The sequence below is a fragment of the Cibotium barometz genome, chromosome 22, assembly GCF_041138505.1.
Source record: "Cibotium barometz isolate CiBa-2024 chromosome 22, ASM4113850v1, whole genome shotgun sequence".
NCBI classification, from domain to species: Eukaryota; Viridiplantae; Streptophyta; class Polypodiopsida; order Cyatheales; family Cibotiaceae; genus Cibotium; species Cibotium barometz.
The window spans coordinates 11322705-11350024 of record NC_141067.1 but is presented as its reverse complement, the minus strand read 5'-3'; the positions used below and the strand labels follow the sequence as shown (position 1 = coordinate 11350024).

The 27320-nt window shown below is 44.0% G+C and overlaps 1 protein-coding gene across 1 annotated transcript in view; it reads left to right on the top strand.

Annotated features, from left to right (window-relative positions):
• The first annotated feature begins 3167 nt into the window (after positions 1 to 3167).
• Positions 3168 to 27320, top strand: part of LOC147626271 (uncharacterized) — a 57252-nt gene continuing 33099 nt past the window's right edge. The window contains exons 1-7 of the mRNA XM_086816410.1: positions 3168 to 3693; positions 3777 to 3846; positions 4143 to 4700; positions 4799 to 4984; positions 5094 to 5207; positions 5504 to 5562; positions 5665 to 5731. Coding sequence (XP_086672536.1) covers positions 3638 to 3693; positions 3777 to 3846; positions 4143 to 4700; positions 4799 to 4984; positions 5094 to 5207; positions 5504 to 5562; positions 5665 to 5731 — 1110 coding nt within the window. The 5' untranslated portion in view covers positions 3168 to 3637. The remainder of the gene's footprint in view (positions 3694 to 3776; positions 3847 to 4142; positions 4701 to 4798; positions 4985 to 5093; positions 5208 to 5503; positions 5563 to 5664; positions 5732 to 27320) is intronic.

Here is a 27320-nt window from a genome sequence, read left to right as displayed (position 1 = left end):
TATGTGAACCAGTCATATACACATACATTCGCCAACACCTGCAACACTTAGATTCTCTGTACAAACCTATTATAATGCCACTATATGCAAACCAATCACATACGCATACATCTGCCCAACACCTGCAACACTTAGATTCTTTGCACAAACCTATTATAATGCCACTATGTGAATTAGTCATATACACATACATCCAGATTCTTTGCACAAATTGTCCTGCAACCAAATATCCATTGTAACTTTGCACGTAGTTAACTGTACACAATATGGTCTTCTTTCTTCACCTAGGAGGATGCCTTAATCCGAGATAATGACTTCCTTATCTCTACTTGTAGCTCTCATAGGCTACTACTAAAGGTGTTACTCCAAAATCAAAGAGGGAAAGATATGGAAATACCCTTACCTATGTATCGTATCCTTGCTTACCTTGTTCTGCCTCTTACTTGCCTCCTTAGCTCTCACACAAACCGGAGCTCTAATACCATAAAGAGAATACGGGGGAGAGAGAGAGCTTCAGCTCCTTGCAAGTAAATATACACACACAAGAGAGAGTAAGACACAAGAGAGAGAGGATGCCTTAATCCGAGATAATGACTTCCTTATCTCTGCTTGTAGCTCTCGTAGGCTACTGCTAAAGGTGTTGCTCCAAAATCAAAGAGGGAAAGAGACGGAAAAACCCTTACCTATGTATCGCATCCTTGCTTACCTTGTTTTGCCTCTTGCTTGCCTCCTTAGCTCTCATATGAACCGGAGCTCTGATACCATAAAGAGAAAATGGGGGAGAGGGAGAGCTTCAGTTCCTTGCAAGTAAACATATACACACAAGAGAGAGTAAGATACAAGAGAGAGATTGATGGTTGAATTTTCTTATATCTTCTTCTCTTCTTTATGACCATAAAACTAAAGAGATAAGAGTACATACTATAAGGAAAAATACTCTCCTATAACATACAATGGTCAATCCATAGTGTGAACCCAACTATATGAGCTAGCACTATAACTCTAGTAATCTAAATATGGCTATCACACACACCTTGTTGTCCCCACTCGCAGTATATCAACCACAATCTCACCAACCATGCCAATGACATAAGTGCGGAAGCTATCACCTAGGTGGATTATCAATGTCCACAGCACTAGTTGAGCTCGATATCTCAACAACTTTTATCATTGTAATCATAATATATCATATGATCTTGGATGTACTAAAAAAAATTATGATTTTATGCATCCCTTTTTTATGATCAAGTTACTAATATAGTTTATAGAATATTATTATGGAAAGGAAATTGAGAGTCTCATCATTCATACTCATCACCATCCTTTTCCTTTTTTTAATTAAACTAAATTTTAAGAAGAGAAGAAACAAAAAGAGGGGAAAGCCATTTTTCTAAGTATAGTAACGTTGCTAGATGTTGATCCAAGATCATTGAATTCACCTTACTAGATGATGCATGATATGTTGAGATTGCTAGATGTTGATCCAAGATCATTGAGTTTACCTTACTAGATGATGCATGATAGGTTGAGATTGCTTTTTCCCTACCAAGGAGTGCGAAGACCCTTTTCAAATCCTTTTTTTTTTGCTAAGATCATAAAAGTATTGTGTGCGTGTGGAGATCACCTTGATAATGAGATTCATTAACATTGTTGAGATCAATGGATCAAATAAGTGGGATACTTTAATAATTTTGTTACACCATCTACTTCTTGAATAAGTGGGCTACGTTAAAAACTATGCAACACCATCTACTTTAATAAACATTCTTTTTAGCTTGAGTAGGAGGACTACTTTAATAGTCATGCAACACCACTTGCTTTTTATAAGACTGCATTGTTGGGGTGAGAAAAGTAAACCTAAGGTTCTCATACCCTATATTAATATAAACTAAGATTGTTTTTATTATTTCATTATACCACGTAAACATGTTATATATTATATTTTCAACATGCACAAGCGTTAATGGAAGATAGGATTGCACATCATGTAAGGTTGGGTTCATAGTGCTTCCCCATTAGAAGACTTGGAAATGATGGAGGGTAGTCTAATGGGAAAAAACATTGCTTGTTTCACTCCTTGCTTATATAAGGATACATTTTTCTCCTCATATATGAGTGAAACATTGGCTTGTTTCACTCCTTGCTTATACGACTTGTTTCACTCCTTGGTTATATGAGGGCCTCCTTGTTTCACTCCATGCATCTTGATGAAGGTGTATAATCAAGTAAATACACCTTCTTAGCCTACTATAGCTTGTGGCATCACACATAGCTTACAAGATGACATAGCATTGCATGTTGATGCCTAAGTTGATGTGGATGTCTTTGTCAATAGCACACTTGTGAGTTTGTAGGGTGGGAGCATTACGGAAGCATAAGTTGTGTTCTATGGATCACCTCAATGCAATGCAATCTCATGGCATGCCATGCTCTCTATGTATGTTTAAAAGAGGTGAAGAGAAAAGACATTTATACATGGAAATGCAAGCAGGACACACAAACCTTCACGATTGTGTTACAATCATACTGTATGCTTATTGAGATGGAAGAAGCCCTTGTTGTATGAAAGGGTAGTCAACCAAAGGTGGAAAGTATGTAGATTTGTTACCCTTTAATGGAATCCACATATAACCAAGCTATGAACTCAATTTGTTGAAACAAAATAACACTTACAGTTGAGATTACACAATAGTGAATCAATTCGTTGATCTTATATGCTCAAATCAAAGTTTCAAAAAAACAGATCAAATTTCATAGTACCAAAGTGCTCAGCCAAGTTTTCATTTTCAAAGAGGGCACATTCCTTGGCTTTTGTAATTTTTGGAGAGAAGTGGGCCAACTCTCCAACCACATCAAAATCACACTTTTGATACTTATACATTATTATGTACACATAAATATTATTCGTATAACGTTCCAGTTGTTGCTGAACTGGCCAAATTAGGCAGCAAAATAAGGCGTGTTGATTGATTGTGGGGCTAGGATGCCCCCTCCATTGAGTGAGTGAAGTAATATTTTTGGAGAACGATGATGGGCACCTGGTGTGAAGTGAGTCACAAAAAGACCAGGGAGAAGTTAGAACCCTAGGTGATGGGTAGAGAGTTGCTTTTCTCATGTCACAAGAGAGAGGAGAGATAATATAGAGACTTGTGTTAACGCCATAAATAGAGAGTAGAGAGAGAAACTGGCCGAGTCGTGCGAGTTACAGGCTAGAGAGAGAGAGAGAGATAGAGAGAGAGAATATGCTCTTCGTTTTCATTATTCAGCATTTACTGCGTTCATGATGACGGCATGTCGAGCGATCTGAGCAGGCGATGGCGATCTGCATGATATAAAATGGCGACATGCACATGCATACATGTATCGAGATGATCCGCATTGATTGAACTGTTCCATATGGATGCAGCCGTTAAAGCTCCCCGAGAGAGATTGAGAGAAAGAGATAGAGACAGAGAGAGAGAGAGGGATTTTAGGGTTCGAGCTCTGGCTATGGCAATGGAAACATAGGATTTTAGGATTTAAGCTCTGGCTATGATGTTAGGATTTGATCACTGGCTCAAACAGAGCTTTTTTAGGGTTTGATTTCTGGCTATGGCGATAGAAAAAGGAGGTTTGATCGGATCTAAATGAAGACAGGATGGCCAAACGTTCTATCAAGGCTTCAGCACCTGTTGCAAACTCGGAACTTTGCAGGTACCCCTTTTTTCCTGTCCCCTCAAAAATCAGCCTGCATCTACATCACAATGCCTGCTTCTAAGAGAAGATAATGAATGCAGGGATGTCTATGGATTCACCATACGCCCCCAACATTTTCAACGATACAAACAGTATGCTGCTATTTACAAGGTGTGTTGTGCCCCCCTCCCTCTTCCCCCCTTGATTTTTTATTTTGGTAGATCTTGCAGGTTTTACAATTTATTGTTTTGTCTTGATTTTAATTTAGATCTTGCAAAATTGCCTTGATTTCTTCAAAGATTTCTGCCAAATACAAAATGATATTTCTTTCTGATTTAGCATACAATTTTTGCAGTATATGCTAGGATTTTATTAATATCTTCCTCTCATCCAAAAAAAGCAAAGGCATTATTGTTGTAAATCAAATGCATCAATGGAACAATTTCTTTGCTTTTTGAACTGCATAGGAAGAAGAGGCAGAGAGGTCAGCCAGATGGGAGGTCTTTCTCGCTACATATGGTGAGTCAGAGGAGGCACAAAGAATTTCGAGAGAAGAGGAGGCACAATGGGAGGAGGAGGTAGCAAGTGACATCGCAAGAAATGGTGGAGACGGGGAAAGGAAATTGGAGATGTGGGGGCAGATACGCCCGAGTCTGTGGCCTGTTGAACAAGCGTTGCGTTCTCGCTTCAAGAAAATAAAGAAGATCCATGGGACAGGACCAAATAACCCCCCTGTAATAGCATCATTGGGGTCGGCACTTACCAAAACTGCCAGCAGCCCCACCAAGGACTCTACCATGGTGTCCGAGGATGAATCAGAGGAGGAGTTTTATGACATGGAGCGCTCTGATGTGGCAGCTCATGATGGGGTTCACAACTCCAATTTTGTCCATGATGGTGTTCATGATTCCCCTGACGGCGCTAAGGATGAAGATGGTGATCATGATGAAGAAGAACCGTGTCCTTGGAAGGAAGAGCTGGATGCCCTTGTGCAAGGAGGGGTCCCAATGGCTCTGAGGGGCGAGGTAGTAGATTCTGGCTCTACTTTTGAGCTTTCTTGATAAAAATCCTAACTCTTTGTGTAGCGTATCCTCTGATGCATTGGAGCTGGACTATCAAACAGCTATGGCAGGTGTTTGTAGGAACAAAGGTCCGAAGAACGTCGGGTCACTACCAAGCGCTTCTGACTTTATTGGCAGATGGTGGTGGAGATAGTGATGGTGTTGGGGGCCTTTACAAGGGAACCTCAAATAACTACAGTGTGTCAGAAGTTGGCATTTTGGAGAAGTGGACCAGCCAAATAGAAAAGGTGCTCAGAGATAGTTGGATTGACGTCTAGTGTGTTTGGTGTTTTCATATTACATGGTTCACTTGAGTTGATGGAATTTTCAAGTTTTATTTGGCCTTGCATTGTATAGGACTTGCCTAGGACCTTCCCAGGCCATCCAGCTCTAGATGAAGATGGTAGAAATGCTCTTCGTCGCTTGCTCACAGCATATGCTCGCCACAACCCTGACGTTGGGTACTGTCAGGTATAACTAGTGATGAAGATTTTGCGTAAAGGCTTTTCTAGTGTTTTCTTGCTTTGTGTTAGTTTGTAACCCTGATGTTGGGTACTGTCAGGTATAACTCATGATGATGATTTTGTGTAAAGCCTTTTGTAGTGTTTTCTTGCTTTGTGTTATTTTGTCAAAAAGTGTAATTATTCTCTCATTTTTAAGTTTGTGTATACTCCAATCTTATGAAGGCATATTTCTAGTGGTGGAGATTTGTGGCTTGTAAGTACCTGCAACGATTTAAAGAGTAAATATTGGCTCTCTGCTTGTAGGCAATGAACTTCTTTGCAGCTCTTCTTTTGTTGATGATGCCCGAAGAAAATGCATTTTGGTAATGCTTTTTTGATTGATTGTCCATGATTGTAAATGCAGTGTTTTACTATCTTTGTTCGATTGACAATCTGTGCTAAGATTTTTGGTAGCTCATTCACAGGACTTTGACTGGGTTCATAGATGATTATTTTGAGGGATATTATTCAGAGAAGATGTTGGAGTCTCAGGTTTGCAAGTACATAGATGCTTTCTTTGAGAATTTGTTTTACATTAAGAGATTTTTAAACTAGAAATTTGAGTGTCAATCAGTTAGTCTTGTCTCCATCTCTGAGAGAGAGAGAGAGAGAGAGAGAGAGAGAGAGAGAGAGAGAGAGAGAAGAAGAAGAAGAAGAAGAAGAAGAAGAAGATATATTAACGTCTTGCAAAAGACCCAATGGGTCTATGAGACAAGGTGTACAATGTGTCAATGGAATCTCATCATGGAATAAAAGACAACATAACAAAAAGAACTAACACTAATCCCTAGGTAAATGTAGATATGTATAGATCATCATTGTCATCCTCATCCTCATCATCGTTGATACAAAGTGGGTGTAGAGGATACGGGGGTGAGAGTGTGGAGAGGGAGCTATCCATCAATGTGTGGTAGGGGTCCATAACGGATGTTGAGCATTGGCGAGGGGGTGAGGAGGGCCCCTAGATCTGTAGGGCCGAGGGGAGCTGGGATGGGGTAGGAGCTATAGAGACTCAGTGGTGGGCGAGGATCTCCTCAATTTGGGGTTGGTGAGCCTGGGGTGTTTAGGGTCTAGGAGGCTGAGGCCGTCTGGCTCTCCGAAGTGCAGTGGCATGAGGCAGGGTAACTTCAGTTGAGGGCGAGATGGTGGGCCCCTCATCGGTAGTGTGGTGGCCTCATTTGTCTGAGTGTCCTCCTCCTGTGGGCAGAAAAAATTGGTGATGGTAGACTAAGATGGGTGCCCGGCCGAGGTTCTTTGAATAGCAACTCTATGTGTCGTTGGATCTCCGACGTGAAGAGTCCAAGATAGCGTTGATTTGGATACTCCATCGAGATAATGGCCCAAACCCCTCTCTAAATAGGTAGTGGAATCTCCCCCTAATCTCATAATACACCGAGCACTGACAAATATAATGCTCTTTAGACTTTACTCCTCCATGGCTCAATCTACAGAGTCTGCTCTCTCTAGAGATCCATGTTGCTCTACCAACCTCAATCTCGAGACTATGGATGAGATCCTGACTGACTAAGTGCTATGCTCATGGCATGTGACATGAAAACATCGAGGTACCTTGGCCTCTGTATGAATTCATTCTCTCTAAGCCTCAAAAAATGGTCACGGTAGTATTGCATCTTGGGTGGTAGGGGCTCCCTTGGGGTAATCCATGTATCTCAAACGTGTAACTGTAGCAAGTCATATCGAATTACCCAGTTCTTGTCCACATGTGTGAGCCTGGTGTAGGGGGAGTTTGGGTCATGCTGAAATGGGGGTAGTCGGCTCACCTTTAGTCTGTGTGTGGTGAACCATGTGAGGACAGAAGCATACCAGGATGGGTGCACCCCTCTCTCCGCTATCGCCCAAGAAGACTATAGTGCCAAGTATGGTAATCATGACGAATCCATGGCTAGTATCCTCTGTATGTACGTGAGTTTGGAATAAGGCCTCTACCATTATAGGTGTTGTAGCAAACTTTGCTCGAATTATACGGTGAGGGATAGAAGGTTTGCTGCGTATCAATTTGGATAGCATCAAAATCTATGGACGCTCTATGCGTTGCCAATCTGCCGCCGCTGATAAGCCTGGTGCCCAGAATGGGGATGCATACACCATCGGTGCCGGCATCACTAGTGTGTCATAAAGCTAGCCCTTCGTATCTTGGAATTCATAGTTGGGCAATCATTGTGGACAGATAGACAAGAAGCCTATTTATGAACAGTCGGGCGATCATTGCGACCAGATTGTATTGGATTTCATAGTCGGGCGGTCAATGCGACCAAATGGCCTAGATGAATAATGATGAACTCTCATGCGGTCCTAGTGACCAGACGTCCTTGAGGATTGACTGAGTGGTTTCCTTTGGGAGCCAGATAGCTCAACACTGGTTTTCGATGAGACTAGACAGGACAATTCATGAACATGAGGATCATTACTTATGCATTGCATACTGATGTATGTTTAAATTTCTTTGACTTTGTGTGCTATTCTTGATGTGAAATGTCATCTATCCTCGGAATAGGGAATCGATTCTTGATGGTATTCTTGTTTAGCGCCCTGTAATCTATGCACATGCGCCAAGAACCATCTTTCTTTTGCACTAAGAGCATAGGTGAGGAGCTTGGTTGAATCAGCCTCTTTTTCAACAACTCCTGTACCTGGCTCATGATTTCCTCTTGTTGGGCTGCACTAACGCGGTACGGTTGTCGATTTGGTGGGGTACTCCCTGGAATAAGATCAATAGCATGATCTTTTGGCCTTTCCGGAGGAAGCCTCTCCTAGCAATGACTCGGAAAAGAAATCTTGGTACTCACGTAGAAAATCGGTCCTATTTTTATCTAACATAGACAAATTAGATTGGGTTTCATCATCTTTTGCATCCTTAACAAAAACCAAGTACGTGGAAAGATGCTTTTTCATTATTGATGAAATGGCCGAAGCCGATACAATAGGAACACATTCCCCTTTAAGCTTTACATCCAAAATGTGCTCTTTTCCTCTGTGAGTCAAAGCAATCTTCTTGTTGTACGTATCCCACCACTGCATGTACCCTATGGCACCATGGCATACCCAACAAAACATCACCCCTCTCAAGTGGCATGATATAAAACTCCTCACTGTCGACATAATCTTGCACATGAAGCCTTAGCATCCCAATGATAGGGTAACGGGTTTTGCATACCCAGGACAAGCCATATTTGCCTCATACATAGGCTCCATCTTCTTTGCACGGATCCCTAATGTGCTAGCCAAATTTGGTGACATAAAGTTGGCTCTAGCACCTGTGTCAAAGGAAATCAAAGTAGTCGGATCTCTGACCTTGGCCCATGCTCTACACAACTCTGTCTCCTTACCACCTGGGTGTTCCCCAACAAGATCAAGACTAACCTTGCAGAAGGCTTCGGTTTCATAGGCTTGGGCTCCCGTGCAGTGTCAGAGTTCTTTTGCGCGATAAGAAGTAACTGGGAGGAGAGCTTCCCAAAACTTCTTCTTATAATCCTCCAGATTCCCACTTCGATGCATCCAACTTATGCCACGCTGTCATTACATCCACCTCAAATGTAGATGTGAGCCACACAGAAGAGAACACCTGTTTAAAGTGTACCCAAGTAGTTGGTGCTATGCCCTGCAAGAGAAGAGTGGACCACCACTGCAATGCATTACTCTTGAGAAAAGTCGCAGCTTTTCTCACTTTCAAGGACTTGGTGTAATTTCCGCTAGAAAAAGAAGCATCGAATTTACTGTAAAAAGGTAAGAGCCTTGAGCTTGTCTTTGGCCCCACTGAATGTGTCAAATTTCATTGCAGCTCCCCCTTATAATCCTTCGCCTTCCACAGGCATTAGATTATCGTAAGGAAGTGGCTTCACAAGATTGCTACCCCTTGCATTCATGCCCGTACTAGGGTCAACATTGCCAGTTCCCACACCTTGCATACCATGCAATCCTGCTGATCCTCCCATGTTTTCAAAAATGCCACTATGCATACCGGGCTGCATGCCCCCAGGGATACATGTTTCCTTGCATTCTGGGCTGCATGCCCCCATACATATTCCCTTGCATTCTGGGCTGCATACCACCATACATGTTGTCTTGCATACCGGGCTAAAAACTAGCTCCAAAATTCCCTTGCATTCCCATGCCTCCTTGAGGGTAACCCCCAGTCATAGATTGGAACACGGAACCACCGCCAAAATAGCCTGGATGCATCGACTGATGCGGAATAGGTGGTTGCCCGAAAAAGGAACTCTGTGGGTTTGCACCATAAGTGTTTTGCATGTTGGAAAACTGTCCATATGCAGGATCCTGTGGGATAGCACTATTGTTGACGTGATGTGGGTTCTTAGAACGTGCCTTCTTCTTCTTCTTCTTCTTCTTCTTAGGCTCAGAAGGGGCCCTTATAAATTTAGCAAACTTCTCACTCTGCGTGAGTTGCATGAGCACAACCACTGCACCTGCCAATCGGGCTTTAAATTGGGCATCCTCTTCCTCTTTACTTGGCATCTCTTCTGGCTGCGTTACATCCTCATAACGTGCATTTGCTGCAGCCTGTTCTTCTGCATCGGTATCCTCAAATTCAGTCCTCTCAGTAGTGGTTTCCTCCTCTTCCTCTTCATCGTAGTCATAGTCTTCCTCTTGATCAGACATCTTGCTGAAATTTACAGCAACAACTTTCCTTGAGACAACCACGAGCTCATCCCCTTGGGAAAGTTGGTGATGGTCCCGGCAACGGAACCTTGAAACCGGCCTTTAGTAGAAACCAAAGTGTGGTAGACCAACTGTCGCCCTAGCATAGCTGTAAATCAACAAAGAAAACATATAAAAGGGAGCTCCTACAATAAAACATCGTCACCTGTTGGCCCCAAAGCTTGGTGCCTCTTTCGGTATTTCTTTATTTGCATTCAAGGAAGAGTCCAACTGAGCACAACATGGCCAAAGATGGCTGAAAGTAATAGCATGCCCAATATGTTCACACCTCTGATCCTCTCAGCATAGAAGTCCCGCACAGTCTTGTGCTAATTCAAATACACAATCCTGCATCCCTTTATGCCAATAAAATACATTCAAGTGGTGTCACATGCACTCTGCACTGTAGTGCATGGTGACAAGATGGCTCATCATCATCAGTGCAACATTGTACATTATTAGTACCTTTTAGGATGATATTTGTCGTACTACGCCGTGACCCCATTGTAATCCACAGTCCAGGATAAGTCAAGCATGAGCTACATAGGTCATTCTCAGCCTTAGACAATCAGTCCGTTAGTCAGTCCAAGTCCCTTAACCCACTTGAAGAGATGCATTCATGCATGTAGCGTCAGTAGAAGCCTTAGGGTTTGCATTAGAAAGCATTCTGCATAATGCATAGCATTCATCCACTGCATTTAGACCATTGCAGAAGCCTTCAGATAACATCTAGCATTCATTAGAATTTATCCAGTATTATTCCCATAATTTACAGCATTTATTGGGCATTTTTTCGTCATTTATCTATTTTATACAGGACAGATGCAGTTGGCCAGCTCTGTAGCCAGCCAACTAGCATCATTTGTCCATATAAATAGCTGAGCATATAATTCATTCATTCATTAATATCATAATCAGCATTGAAGACCTCAACGCTTGGAGCCTTCAGCACAAGGAGCATAAGCGATTGCAGAATTTAGCACATCAGCCTTCAGCGTTTTCCTAATAAGCATATAGGAGCATCAACGCTTGAGCAATTCAGCCTTCCTTTAGTAAAACGCAGCATCTATAGCATTCAGCCTACAATACCCCTTGTGTTTTCAGCATTCATACAGTGCATCGTTTTGCTACAGCCACTTGGTGAAGGTAAAACTCAGAATTCATACTCATTTTCAGCATTCATACGTAGCCTAGAATAGTCCCAATCAGCCCCTTCTCTCAGCATTAGATTTGCAGCCTTCCTACATCCATTGGGAAGAGTGCATAGGCTCGAGATTGGCCATCATTGGTGCTTCTACAGCCGTGTACAGCTCAGCCCGACTCTTGGTCCTCAAAGATCTTGCGTTTGGCTATTCGTCAGTCCATCGTCAATCTCTTCAAAGTAATAAAGAAAATACTATTCCGGTAACGGGATAAAGGGGGCCCTTCAGTGGGTAATTCGGGACCCCATACGGTGTACAGTTTCTCTCTCTCTCTCTCTCTCTCTCTCTCTCTCTCTCTCTCTCTGAAATCTCTTAAAGTTTGAAGTCTTAAAGTCGATTGCTAAACTCGCGAAACTCAGGATACAGAAGATGGTGTGAGCATTTGTGTGACAGGATCCTCAAATTACGAATACTTCTGCTGCATGTTACAAGTGGCCCCGAACAATGTAGCCAATTTGCCCTTACTTGCAACCAAAAACACAGCCATACACAAGTCCACAAACTCGTCCAAAAACATCCCTCGGATTGCCTTGTTTCCACCCTCAAAACTGCCAAATTCCTCTCAGAAAGAGCCAGAGGAGTACCTCCGAGAGAGTCACGAGCTAGTGAAAAGAGAGACTCACGCCCTGTGCAGTCTTGTGTACTCCTACAGTTCTGCACCTCCAGCAGCCACCTTCAGCCTTGCACCGCCTTCCACGGGAGAGAGGGAGAGAAGAAAGCCCTGTTCGGTTGTGCGCCGCCTTCCACGAGAGAGAGAGAGAGAGAGAGAGAGAGAGAGAGAGAGAGAGAGAAACCTGTGTTGGTGCACGTCCAGCCTGCCAGCCTTCCCATGAGCCAAAAGCACACCCACGTGCAGCTGCAGCGGACTCCTCCAAAAAGAGAGTCCCCGCCAATAATAGTGTAACCCCTCCAAGGGCCACGATTTCAAAAAAAAAGGTAGGTAGGTTTTGAAACCTTTGTCCCCATGGGTTATGAAAAGGGACCTTTGTCCCCATGGGTTATGAAAAGGGACCTTATTAATGACCCCAAGTGAACATTTAACCAATGTCCTGCACACTGACCACCATGCCCAATGTTCGGATACGCTGTACAAATACACAAGGTCGTGACAGACCATAGAGTTCCATTGCAATTCCATACTCCCATCCTCAATGCATCTATGGTCTCATGGGCCCTGCACTGCCATGTGGGACGTTTATTTGTGATGATGATTCAGTCATCATGATAAACGGCCCATTTTCTTGCCTTGCGGGCTTCCATAACCTGAACCATCCCGGCTTTCCTGTGTTCCACCTGTAGGCATCTCCAAGGTATATTTTGGTGGTTTGGAGGGTGGCCCTCTTCTTCAAGAAAGCCAAACGGGACTCCGTATCTTTGAAGTTGAGGAGGAGAGGCCTCTCCCTTGTTAAGTCCTCGGCTCGCCAAGCATCTACAAAAGGGGTGTTAGTGAGGCCCATCTGTCTGCATAAAGTCTCATCGTCCTCTTTTGGTGAGTTGCCCGCTTGCAAGCTTGTTACTCGCACATGTAGAGCCCTAGATGCTCTAGATTGGCGATGCTTCTCTTTCTCAAGCGTGGCCGTCATGATGGATGTGGCATTGGAGGGGTGGACTGTTTTTTGCTTTTTCACAACCTCAACGCATTTGGAGGTTTCTCCAACCTCTTCTTTGGTTGCTTCCATGTCTTTTTGGAGGCCTGCATGCTCCTCCCGGAATCTTGATTTGGCCTCTTGAATCTCTGCTGTGATTGCTTTCTTAGTCTTCTCTAGTTTCGCCTCAAGTTTGGCATTGTTGTCTTGCAACTGGGCAATCTGTAGAGCAAGGGCTTCTTGTGTGGCTCTCCTTCCTCTTTGCCATGCTTGTGCATCTCTTCCTTGCATAATTCCATACATTTCTCCATGCATGCAGCCAGTCATGCGTCGTTCCAGGCTTCCATCTCTTGTCGCATCTCATATTAGAGCTGTTTGTACATTTCCTCTTTGCCCTGAATCTCAGTCTTGACAGCATGAATCTCCTTTTGATGTTGGTTCTTGTGTATCAGCTTCTTTTGGTCTGAAAGGGCCTTTTGAGCCTGTTGTGAGAGAGAGAGAGAGAGAGAAAGAAAGAAAGAAAGCTGTATTAACGTCTACTAGAGGTCGAACTTGACCTATGAGACAAATCAACATACAACTGTCAACGTCTTCTGGATGTCCAGAAAAAAAATGACAAAATGAACATGAAATAAAGTATGAAAGTACTGAGCTAGTGGGGGGGTGTGATGGATGGAGCACTACTGCTAGAGGCTGAGTAGGCAACCTATATGCGTAGGGTATACAAGAATGCAATGCAGATCTGTCTAGCTCCAACCAGTACCATAATGGGAGTGTAATATGTGATACATAGGCGATGGCGAGGCAAAATACCTCGGAGCATGATCTCCGAGAGAGAGAGAGAGAGAGAGAGAGAGAGAGAGAGAGAGAGAGAGAGAGATGATGAAATGAAATGATATATCAACGTCTTCAGAAGGCCAAAATGACCTATGAGACCAAAAAGGTTACAACAATTGGTGGATCTGATACAATGTCTGTGTAAGAAAAGCTAAAAACAACTAAACAACTAACTGAAACTGAAACAACTATGAGGAAAAGTATGGTACCAGGAGCTCCTAATGGATAACATCTGGGAGGAAAACTCCAGCAACAAAGGTAAGTATCATACACATCACTGTCCAAAGATGTCTCTCATCAGTCGATGGCGGATATCCTCAATGTCCTCCATGGTGAGTACTCTGACTGGACGTCTTTGAAAGGCCAAAATGACCTATGAGACCAAAAGTTACAATAATCTAGTTAGATAAAGTACAAATGTTAGTGGTGTGTAACAGAAAAAAGTGAGAAAAGATCTAAAGATCTATAGATCTAGAGATCAAGAGTAACATGGGAAAATGGGAAACCTGGGAAGCTGCTAAGAGGGGACGAAAGTGTCCACACAGAGACATCTCTGGGCATGTGAGGTTCATGAATGTGAGGGTATAGACGGGCCCTCAGTAAATGAATGTGTGAGGGTAGAGAGAGAGAGAGAGAGAGAGAGAGAGAGAGAGAGAGAGAGAGAGAGAGAGAGAGAGAGAGAATCTACTAAAGACCCAATGGGCCTATGAGACCAAAGTGATACAATAATGTCCATGGCATATCTCATCATGGAATGGAAAATAAAATACATAGCTATCTCATTGGGGTGATACAAAACTGTCCATGGAAACTCATTATATAATACAAGCAACATGGAACATGAGAGGAGCATCAATCCCCAATAGATGGTATGTAACTATTTGGTCCTCCTAGCTCTATTTCACATAATGAAATCCATGCCCGGACACCAGACAGGTGAAAGAGGACATGGGGACAGGGTCCATAAGGATTGATTAAGAAAAAGCACCATTCTTGGCCAAAAAGCAAGAAAAAGCAAAAAGTCAAACAGGGTTGACCACGAGCCACGAGCACCATTGGAAAGAGGAGACTAAGTTGGACCAAAAAGCTAAAAGCCGCTTTCTCAAAAAGTTGCTCTAGGGCCAAAAAGCAAGGCCCTGAAGTTGTAAAAGCACAAATTAAGAACTGTGGGTATTATTAATAATATTTAGTAAAAAGACAAAAGCGCAAAAGCATTACTGTTTGGCAAAAAGCAAGGCTTCCCCAAGTATAAAAGAAGCATGAGGCTCTCTTTGTCAGAATACGCAGCGGAGATGATGACCAGATCTGGGAACACAAAAGCAAAAGCAAAAACGCAAGCAGAAAAACAGCACAAGAGAGAGAGAGATGTAGGCGTGTAACTCTGCTCTATATACACAAGAAGATCCCGAGATATGATACAAATGAGGTATGGGGGCTGAGGACCTATATATACCCCCCTAGAGGGCAGTCGGCCAGCATAAAGGAAAAGCCCACGACTGATAAAAAGGTCCACGACTGATAAAAAGGTCCACGACTGCATAAATGCAGTCGGCCAGCAATCTGGTGCCCAAAACTGATCAAAACCAGTCGGCCAGCAGCAAGAGTGCCCACGACTGATAAACATCCAGTCGGCCAGCACTGTACTGCTCTTGGCACCCTCTGGCAGCCCTCCCAAGCCTCAGAAAAATGGGAAAAAATAGGGGAAAAATACGGAGAGCGGGGAAAAATGGGAAAACACCTCATAAGGGCGGGCACACCCACAACAAAGGCCCTGGTGTATAAATCTAGACAGGAGATGAATTCTAACACCCCCTCTCAGTTCCTGGCTGTGTAACCAACCACTAGGAGCTGGGGTGCCGCCTGAGCAAATCCTGAGAGCGACTTCGTGAAGAGGTCCACCGTACTGTCCTCCGTCGAACAGAACTCCAGCAAGATGTCATCAGCAACGATATGTTCACGAACAAAGTGCCTCTGGATGACCATGGCTTCCTCCAGTGGAAGCCCAAACCTGCCATGCAACCTCCTCCTGCTTCGTAAAATTGCTCCTGGGCCATAAGTAGATCCCCTCGTGTCTGAATCTCCTCCCCAAACCGAGTCACTCCAACCGCGGAGTCGGACTCCATCCAACAACCCCCCTCCTGTGTACAAGAGTCCATGATCCTTCGCATGCCGCAACAGGAAACGCAATCCTGCCTCCCAAAGAGACATTTGCAACCAAGAGCTCAATTTCCTCATCAGGAAGCTCCCGTCCAATCCGGTGTCCATCAACCAGATCCATGAACCATACAGCTTTTGAATCACAGAGACATCACACTGCTCACAAGGATCAACACCTGTTACGGTGCACATACAAGTCGTGGAAACCTTCTGAAGACCATGCAAGGCCTTGTGAAACCTGTCAACCACCCCCTCTGAATCCGGAACCACAAAGCCTGGAGAAACCACCTCCTTCTGCAAGTAAACACCTGCCACCTGCCTGGCTTTCCGAAAGGTCCCTGTGGAAAGAACATCCTCAACTACTGGAAGTTCTATGTCCCGAACACGACGAGACATCAGAGCATAAGTGACCTGTTCAGCTTTCTCTGACTCACGAACACAAGAACTACCAACCTCAATACTGGAAAGTTCCTGCCAACTGCTGCCATCTACTGGTAAGCTATCCACCATCTCGTCCCGGAAAGCCCGCACCTGCAGCGTATCCACACTTGAGTAGCTATTACCACACTGCCACTCATCACAATCTTGAGGACCTGGGGGAGAGAGTGCTGAAAGCTTGTAAACTCCATTCTCCACTCCACCTTCCCAAACCACTTGGCCTGTTGCTTTGTCCCGAAGAGCAACAAAATGCTCATCAAACTCCACCCGTACGCCAGTCTTGCAAACCTGATGCACTGACAACAGATGAAAACCAAGTGCCGGAACATACAACACCTGGGAGGAATGCTTCCCCCCTCTGCCATCGGGAACTATCTCCATCCTGCCCTCACTGTGAACTGGGATAGTGGATGTATCACCAGTAAGAATATGACCAGAAAGCTTGCAGAGATCCTGTAAACCGGAACGGGAAGGAGTCATGTGCCTGGAAGCACCACTATCGAGAATTCACTCCCGAGTATCCGTTGCGGAGAGTCCTCCAATCTCCTCCCTGCCTGAAGAAAATGAAGCATCGGTGTCCATCACCTCCAGGTGCACAAAAGCCGGAGTCTTCATGATTGCTGAGGAGTCTTCACCCTTCTCGGTCTTCCGCTTGTTGGGACACTGCCTCCAGTAGTGGCCTTTCTCGCCACAATCATTACAGGTCCTCTCTGCCTTTAGCTTCTTGCGGTCAGCGTCGGACATCTTCTCAGAAGACTTCTCTGATGAAGCCTTCCCTTTGCCCGAGTTACGGCCTTTCGACCGTTGGCCAGTAAAGGCCTCCGAACCTCCACCCTGAGGAGGGTTCGTAAATCGTTCCTCTTGGTCCAGGACCATGGGCACAAGCTCCTCCCACGTGATGGTGCTGAGCCTGCCACTGGTAATTAACGACGAGTAAAATGCTGAGTACGAAGAGGGCAAATGTGACAGCAACGTGATGGCCATGTCCTCTGACGATATCTCCTTCCTAGCCTGAAGAACCTCCTGCTGAAGAGCCTGCAGCTTGTTAATATGCTCCCGCATCGTCGACGACTTTGCAGGGCTCATAACCCGCATCTGTACTTCCAAGGAGCTCATTTGAACTCTAAGGCCTCAGATCTGGGCTCCTCGGATACGCTGTTTTCTGCACACAAAACAGAGGATTAATTTGCTAATCAATGATTAATCAGTGCTAATAACTGTATTTTGATACAATTGAGGGTTCATATTAACCATTAGGTATCTGATACAGATCCCTATAACTTCAGATTGCAATTCGGAGATGGTTTGATACTCCAACCATTTCGTATAAATTGGTTACCCTTGATTTAATGTAATTTCTGGTGATTTTATGCTAATAAATGAGTACAGCATAAGAGAGCCAAATTTAATGGGGAGCAGTATTACCGAAGAGCAGGAATGAAAAAGCATTGGGACTTATTGCACTCAGTTTAAATGATGAAATCATTCATCACATCACAAGGATACAATGGGCAAAAGATGCATGGGATGAACTCAATAAATTATTTGGCACACAAGCTAAAAATTCAAAGATAAATCTGTTAATGCAATTCAACAAATTGGATATGAAGGAAAGTGAACCTTTAATCACACACTTGAACAGATATAAAAGCATTAAGCAACAACTGGTAGCTATTGGCAAAAAGGTAGAAGATGATGAGGCACTAGCAGTGCTTCTGGAGAGTGTGGACAAAGGTGAATATAAAAACATTGTAGCAACACTAAAGAATGTACGTGAATTGAAGCTACACGAGATAGAAGGAGCTCTACTAGAGCAAGAGAGCAGAGGCAAAGAGAAGAAATGGCTCGACTCAACAGCAGGAGAAGAAAAAGCATTCTTCACCCGAGGAGGATTCTCTCAAGGACGAGGACGAGGAAAAGGCAGAGTAGGAGGAAGGATCTTCACTTGCCACAAGTGTGGAAAGCCAGGACACATGGCAAGAGACTGCTATAGCAAACCCAGTGGAGAAGGAACGACATCGGCAAACTTCATGGAGGCTCCTAAGGAAGAGGAGTCGGATCATCTTTTCTGAGAGAGAGAGAGAGAGAGAGAGAGAGAGAGAGAGAGAGAGAGAGAGAGACCCCAATGTAACCTTAAACCACCTTTGAGTCACTGATGATGTAGGCCATGTGGTAGATGTATGTGTAAGCACTTTAGTCAAGGTCACGGGCACTTATAGTAGCCTTGGACACATAGAGAGAGAGAGAGTGTCAAGAACTATGAGTTTAGGGACTTGAGGCATTGGTCGCGGACTATCAAGTAAGAGGGAAACTTGGTATAGGATCCAGGTGTGCTAGGAGTATTCACTTGAGGAGAGGTGTTGAAATATACAAGTGAATAGGGTGTGTGCGGGAACAAGCCGTTGGCTAGAGGCTGTAAAAGAGAATCTGTAAATGTGAGAGAACCTATGAAAAGGTGAGAAGAATCTACTGGGAGAGAATAAAGGGTAGCATGAGAAGATTTAGGAAGTGTGGAGATATTATGGGAAAAGTGAAGAGGTGGAGAGAATCAAGCAAAAGAGGTGGAGTGAATCAAGGAGAAATCAGTGGGATTAGATGCTTGGATGTAAACTCTATAAATTGAGGCATTGGCCTAATGAGAATTTGTTGGTTTTTGATTATCCATGTCTACATTAAGCTATTAGTTAATTGCTCACTAATTATGTCTTAATTATCGTCTAATCTCTTTGTCAATGATGTTGTTTCTAGCATTTGATCCACCGTAGCTCGTCACATTGCTATAATTTTAACACTTTCTTGACTTTATCTTTCAGAAGTCTGAAGGCTATATCCAAATCGTTATTCCAAGTGATAGGCTGATTTGACTTACGTCCACGACCTTTCAATAAGTCGGTCATCGGTAGTGTGAGCTGAGAGTACTCCCGCACAGATTTCCGAAGAAAAACAACAAAACCGAGAAAAGAACGAAGTTGTTTCACTGTTCGCGGTATAGGCCAGTCCAGAACCTTCTGAACTCGGTCATAGTCAATGCTCAATCCATCTCTAGTGATCTTGTGTTCCAAGTAAATGATTTCTGTCATAAAAAACTCACATTTACTTAATTTAGCATATAGTCGATTCTGTCTTAAAATAGATAAGATAATCGTGAGGTGTCTAACATAATCCTCAAGAGTACGACTATATATCAAAATATCATCCAGGAACACTACCACAAATTTTTCCAAATGTTCACGAAAAAGATCGTTCATCATTTGCTGGAAAGTGGCTGGAGCATTGGTTAACCCAAAAGGTAATATGAGAAACTCGTAATGGCCATACCTAGTCTGAAAGGCGGTTCTTTCGACATGCCTTTCATGAATACGTATCTGGTGATAGCCAGTACGTAAATCTATCTTCGTGAAATATTTCGCTCCTACTAACCGGTCAATCAGGTCATTTGATCTAGGGAGAGGATAACGGTTCTTAATTGTCAGCCTGTTCGATCTCTTGTAATCTATACACATTCTCCAGGTGTTGTCTTTCTTTCTCCTAAGCAACACAGGTGCATCCCAAGGTGATTTACTTGGACGGATCTGGCCCATCCTCAAATAATCTCCGAGTTGTTTAGCCAACTTATCTTCCTCAGCTTGGCTCATCGTGTAAGGTGGAATACTGACAGGATGGGCACCAGGGATCAAGTCAATACGATGATCTACTGCCCTTTCAGGTGGTAAATCCGATGGCAGTTTCTTAGGAAATACATCTTGAAACGAATCAAGTATCTTCTGTAATTCTTTGCTTTCAAACACACTTAATTCATTGACATCCAATTTCCAAAATCAACTGTATTTACAAGAGGTCCCTGAGAGGGATGTATACAATCACCTAAAATACCATTCTGGATGTTCCTATGCTGAAAAGAAAAAATATGACTAGACCAATCTATCTGGACTTGAAGAGTCTTAAACCACTTAATCCCTAATAACAAGTCTACATGTTCTAGGTGCATAATATAGCATTCTAGAGTATCTTTCTAGTCCTGAATCTAGATTGGTAGCATCTTCACCTTTCGATCGCATACTTGCCAACCCGCAGGTAGGCGTATCCTCCTAGGTACGATCGCTGTCAAGACTCAATTTCTGCACAAGTTTATAGTTAACAAAGTTGTGTGAGCTTCCAGGGTCTAGAAGAATGTGGATTCTATGGCCATTCACTTCTCCATAAACTCGGAGAAGATCATGCAAGCCAAAAACTTTAGAGTTGAACAGACAATCAGAACATGTACTAGGGCGAGAAAGTACAGTAACTGACGTATGTGTCAAAGACAACTGGTTAGTTGCCTTTGGCTTGGGTCCTGCGTTGGTCTTTGCACCCTTTTGCTTCGGGCACTCGTTACGCATGTGTCCTTTTTCTTCGCAGATAAAACAACGTCCCTCCTTCTTGAGCTTTAAAGCCTTAAGGAGTCGTTTCTTCTTCGTTGGTGTCGAACTTGAATTCTTCGAAGGTTGGTCCGAAGACTTTCCTTCAGTCGTGTTAGCCATAGGTGCGGAGAACTTTCTTTTGTGCTTGTTCCCCTGCTCGGTAACGGATTTAGACTTGGAAGAGACCATTGTATCGTTATAGATACGAGTTGAATGAATGGCTTCGTCCAATGTTTTGCATTTGTTATTTTTAACCCGTAAACGGTATGAGTCTGGTAAACCAGCTACGAAGAACCCCAAAAGAGTAGTGGGATCCATCTTTGTAGCTTTCATTTGCAAGTCCCTAAACTTCTGGAGGTAGACCTCATAAGTGAGGTGCTGCGAGGTCATGGTCAAAGCTGTAAACCGGGCAACATCATAATCATCCTCTTTCTTGAGGAATTCCTTCTTGAAGATGTCTTCAAATTGTGCCCAAGTTATTGGCTTAGGGTTGAGTTCCTTCCACCAAAGCAAAGCTTTGCCTGAGAGGAAACCTGTTGCTAACTGGATCTTTTTTCCATCATCATATGGATGAAATTGAAAATGGACCTGCCACTTATGTAGCCAAGTGTCCACGATCTCCTTGGTATGCTGCTTTTGCTCGCCTCCGAACGGTTCCGGAGTAATATTGGGGCCTAAAGCAGAGGCCAAGGTATCCATACCCGAAAGAGTAGATAGGGTAGTGGTCAAAAGAGAGATGGACTTCTGCAAAGCTTGCATCTGGGCGGCGATTTGTGCCTGACGTTCCGAAGAAGAAGCTTCGAGAGCTACTTTGAACTCTTGGAAATCAGATTTTGACACATAATCGTCAAAAAGATCGGCATTGATATCTTCCGTAGCCGGCAAGCCTTCGCGTTCGACAAGGGGCTCCAACTCCGATTCTTGGCTCGACATCTTGAAGAGGGCAAGTGGAGAAATTTCGATCTTTGCACAATAAAAGTGCGAGGGAACTTGAGAGCTTGAGAGCTTGAAAACTTGAGAGATGTGTGGCAAGAAGCCCACTTAAGGGGTTTATATAACCTTGCCCAAAAACAACTTGAGCTTTTGCTTTTGTGTTATATATATATATATATATATATATATATGGATATATATATTCTGCTTTCTTAAAAAAAACACACACCTTTAAACCTTAGATGGGTCTTGAAACTCTTTAAAAAAAAAGTTTAATCCATAAAAAAAAAACGAAAGCAAGCTTATGTTTTTTTTTTTTGGGTTTCTAAAAAAAAAACAAAAGCTCAATTCGGCACTTGAATGATTTTTTTGGGTTTTTTTTTTTGGAAATAGTGCCGCCGGCTTCGCCTTGATGCCATCACCTGCATTGCTACCGGGTGTCCATAGCCGCCTGCGCCAGCCTTCGCCTAGGCTTGGCTGCCTGCGCAGGCCTGGCAAAGCAAACATGCTTTTTTTTTTTCTGTTTTCTCACCTGACTTGTTCATGCGACTGCACAAGTATCTTCAGCCTTCCTTGCAAAACAAATCAACCCTACTAGACCACCTTCTCCATCACGGGTTCTTTGATGAAAAAGCACATACTATCTGAAAAAACAGCAGCATGCTTTGACAAAACAGCAAGCTTCTTGAACACATACCTTTCTTCGACCTCATCTTCTCTACCTACCGACTTGCTTGTTCACGAGGCACGCTTTGATACCACTTTGTTAAATCCCCACCGGATCTCCTTGTAGAACGCTCCTGGTACGAGACTCGAAACGTGCAAACAAACCAAACAAACAAGAAGGGGGTGCAGGCTTGACTCACCTCCCAACCATGACAGCCGTGGGGAGCCCACAGTCTTGGTTGTCCCCACCGAGCCACGAGCTGAGCTAACTAGGATGACGTACCGACCAATCTCCACCTCGCGATGTCACATACCGCCACGAAGCTACCCTCGCGGGCCTCGAGATTGCTGCCGGCCTCGACTGCGTAAAGCAGGTGCACGTCTGCACTAGATCCAGGCTCTAGACCATAGAGCTCTCACAAATCACGCGAGACTCTATATAATAATGACTAACCTTGGCCTCCCTTTTATAGGCTCTTGGCCGGTCATCGAGCGTCCACACTTGGGCGCCCGCCCGTTAGTCTATCCCTAACTCAGCTCGCCAATCAGCCTGCCTAGCTCCAAACTTCCCCAAACCTCGAAGCTAGTCTTGTGTGTGTGTAGCACACAGTAGATACACACTGTGCACATGACAATGCCCGCTTGTGAAATCCAAGATATCTGGCATCGTTGCCATCCAGTGGATCATCTGGCATCGTTGCCTCCCATATACACATCTTGCTCCTTGGGCTATTGGATATCGTTGCCACCCAAAACTAGAGCATGTCCAATTAACGATTATATAAGAAGGATAATGATCAATTCCATTTCAATATGAATATATACAATGAAGAGGGCTAGAGGTATAATCCCTGCCTCTTAAATGTGTCTTGTTCGCAAGACGTCTATGCTTGTACAAATACATCTGGACCAACCGCTTCCTCATAAGCTCGAAGTATTTTTGGATAGTCCTTGAAGTATTCTTTTGGCATCCATTTCACATCCAAAGGCGAGTAATTCTTAAACTTAAAGAGGAAGTTTTTGACCACTGTCTTTCCTCTTTTTCTCACGTTATGGAATACGATCTGTCGGTTGCAAAATTTCTTCTTGTTCTTTCACCTCTAGTGGATCCTCCAATACAAACTCCTCTGAGGGTAGTCTCGTATATGGTTTCGATAGGCTGACATGGAAGGCATTACGTATCCTTGCAGCGGAAGTCTTTGTATTGGTTGATCCTGTCACACAATATGCTCACACCGTCTTCTGTTTCGTGAGTTTCGTGAGTTTAGCAATCCATTTCATTTACTTCAAACTTTAAAGAGATGAGAGAGAGATATGAACACTGTACACCAGATTGGGTCCCGAATTACCCACTGAAGGGCCCCCTATCCCGATAACGAGATAGTATTTGCTTTATTACTTTAGAGAGAATGACTTTGGACTGTAGATAAGCCAAACGCAAGATCTCGGAGGATCGGAGTAAGGCTGATCTGTACACTGCTGTAGAAACACCTCGATGACTTGATCTTGAGCCTATGCACTCCTCCCTAGGGCATGAGGAAGGGCTGCACACCTGAGGCTCAAAGAAGAAGAAGGTGGACTGTTCTACACACTGTTAGAATGCTGAAAACACATATGAATGCTGAGTTACCTTCACCAGATGACTGCTGAATGTGCTGATGATGCAGAGAAGGCTGGACACTGATGCAAACAACTGTTTCAAGGCTGGAAACTGTTGTAAACTGTTGCTTCAAGGCTGGATTCTGCTGTAGACAGAAACGCAGGTGTCTAGGGGTGTTGATGGACTGAAACGCAGCAGCAACAGATGATTTCAGGGCTGGAACTGTACGGCTGGAGCAAACGCAGCACTGCTGCTGTGCTGGACCAGAAAACGCAGATCTGCAGGCTGAATGCTGCTGGTTTTCAGGCGTGGAACTATGATGAACTGTGGGCTGAATATGGGGGACTGTAAGGGACTGAATCAGGGCTGCTTTGGTGCTGAAAACAGGCTGATTGAGGGCTGAGGACAAACACCTAGGGCTGGACTGAAGCTATGGTTCTCAAGGGCTGGAGAAGAAAGCTTATGGGCACTAGGGCATGGATTAGTCTTATGCTGAGAGCAAGAGAGAGAGGAGAGCTCTTAGCACAATGAAGACTGAATGAGCAAAAGAGGCTCTAGGCAAGCCTATTTATACTAACTGGGGGGTTGGTCATTTAATAAAGTTAATATTTATAAATGCCCAATAATGCAAATAATGATAAATAAATACTAATAAATATGGGAAAAATACCAGATAAATCCCAGTAAATTCCCTAAGGCTTTGGGGATGTTCTAAATGATGCACATGCATATGTATGCATGTTATGCAAGATGCAGAGTGCTTTCTGATGCAAACCCTAAGGCTTCTACTGACTCTACATGCATGAATGATTCTCTCCAAGTGGGTTAAGGGACTTGACTGACTGACTCACCCGCTATGGCTGAGGAATGACCTACGTAGCTCGTGCCTGACTTATCCTGGACTGAGGATGTACAATGGGGTCACGGCGTACGACAAATATCATCCTACTGGGTTCTAAAACTGTACAAATGCTGCACTTCTGATGATGAGCCATCTTGTCACCATGCACTTAGTGCAGAGTGCATGTGACATTCCCTCCTGATTAGCTTGGCGGCAGGTTCATGGCTTCCAAGTAGTCCGCCAATAACTGGGGGTACTCCTGGAAGAACTCCTCGTCGAGCCATACGGCTTCGTGGGTGCCTCGTTCTCGGAACTTCGTATAGAACTGACGAATCCGTCGACCGGAACCATGCTTCCATCGATGAAGAAGGATCTGCTCAGGCTCAATAACTTCTGCCTCGTCTACCACGTCTGGCTGCTGTTCATCTGAAACATCAAACACTTCTGGACCAACATATGGTTTTAGCCAAGAAACATGGAAAACATCATGCATTGTCCAACTGGCAGGCAACTTTAACTTCATTGAGACATCACTTATCTTCTTAACTATTGGAAAAGGGCCAAAACTACGGAATGAAAGCTTGGGACAACGTTTGCCCACTTGTTTCAATCTCTGCTTCATGATACGCAAATAGACCCAATCCCCTTCCTTGAAGTGGACATCTCGTCTAGATTTATTTGCCTGTCTGCTATATGCTTCCTGAGCTTTGGTCAAGCGGTCTTTGACTGACTCAATAATCTCGGAAAATGCTTCCCTGGTTTTATTAGCCTCTAAAGATGGAGACACCATTCTCGTCAAAAGAGAAGAAAAACGGCGACCAAAGGCTGCTTCATATGGAGTCCGTCCGACACTGGATGAATGCGTGTCGTTCAAGATAGCTTGGACCAATGGAAGATAGTGCTCCCATTTGGACTGCTGGTCATGACAGTATGACTTGAGGACATCAAAGGCCAATTGATTATAAATTTCTGTCTGGCCATCTGTCTGGGGATGGAATGCACTAGACAACTGCAACTTAGTTCCAAAGTTTTCAAATAATGCCCTCCAGAAATGCGAGGTAAACTTGGAATCTCTATCTGATGTTATGGTGCTAGGCAAACCACAAATTGGATACCAATGCTTGAGAAACAGACGTGCTACGTCCTCGGCTGTGGCCGTATGCTTGCATGGGATGAGCATGCAGAACTTACTAAAGCGATCCACAATGGTAAAACACTGAGTGTTACGGGATCCAGTGGATGCTGGTAGAGGCCCTACAAAGTCCATAGATATGTCGATGAAAGGTCCGTCGGGGATAGGCAAAGGTTGAAGTAAACCTGCCTTCTTTGTATGGGGAACCTTAACTTTTTGACAAATCTTACAGGCTTGTACATGTGCATAGACATCACGCCTCATCTTTGGCCAATAAAAGGACCGTTCTAATTTCTCGAGGGTACTGTTGATACCCCTATGTCCTCCAACTAAGGAGTCATGGGCATCATGGAGAAGAGCGGAACGCTTTTCTCGAGTAACACAGAGACGGTTCTTGTAGAACAACCAACCGTTCTGTACTGAATAGTGGCCAGGCTCAGAAGTGAGGGCCAAACTATATTGAGTACCAAACTCAGGGGAGTCGACATATTGGTCTTTCATACTATCCAAGTCCTTCCCCGTGATTTCGAGAATGGTAGCTTCTTGGACTGCCTGGATGCTGGACTTTCGACTGAGAGCATCTGCTACTGGGTTATGCTTACCAGGGATGTATTCAATCATACCTCCAAACTGTTGGAAGATTTGACTCCACCTGGCCTGTCGATCACTCCACTGGGCACTTGGTATAGTCTGAAGCCACTTAAGTGCTTGGTGGTCTGTTTTCACTGTGAAAGCCTGTCCATAAAGAAAAGGCTTCCAATGTTTAAGCGCTGTGATCACACCCAAAAGCTCTTTGTCATATACCGAATAATTCTTTTCGGCGACATCCAACTTTCTGCTGTAATAAGCCACGGGTCTATTGTCCTGCTGGAGGACTGCACCTATGGCTACATTGCTGGCATCGGTGATGACCTCGAAAGGTTCGTCCCATGATGCTAACTTTAATACAGGTGCTTCTGAGGCAGCTTTCTGGAGTGCACGGAATGCATCAAGTGCCTTACCTGTAACTGAGACTTTCTGCTTGCGAGTCTTCACCCCCTTGAGCAAGTCGGTAAGAGGTGCTGCAAGGTTGGAAAACTGATGGACATGTGTGCTATAGGCCTGACAAAGACCTACGAATGAACGGATTTCTTGGGCGGTCTTAGGAATATCCCAATCTAAGATCTCTTGAACCTTTGAGGGGTCCAGTCTAATCCCATCGGAACCGATGATGTAGCCCAAATACTGAACTTCCTTAACACCAAAGATAGACTTTTTGGCATTTATGTAGAGCTGATTATCTCGCAAGAGTTGCAAGACTTTCTCCACATCTTTCTCATGCTGCTCCGCAGTGGCTGAGAAGACTAGTATGTCATCAAGGAATATGAAAACACACTTCCCAATGTGGACTGCGAAAATCCTAGACATCATCTTATTGAACGTTGCGGGTGCATTTGTAAGCCCGAAAGGCATGACTACGAACTCGTAGTGACCACGCTCTGTCCTGAAAGCTGTTTTTGGAATGTCAGCTTAAAAAATGCGGACCTGATGGTAACCACTCTTGAGGTCGATCTTAGTGAAAAACTTAGCACCGTCTAAACGCTCCAAAATGTACTCTATCCTGGGCATAGGA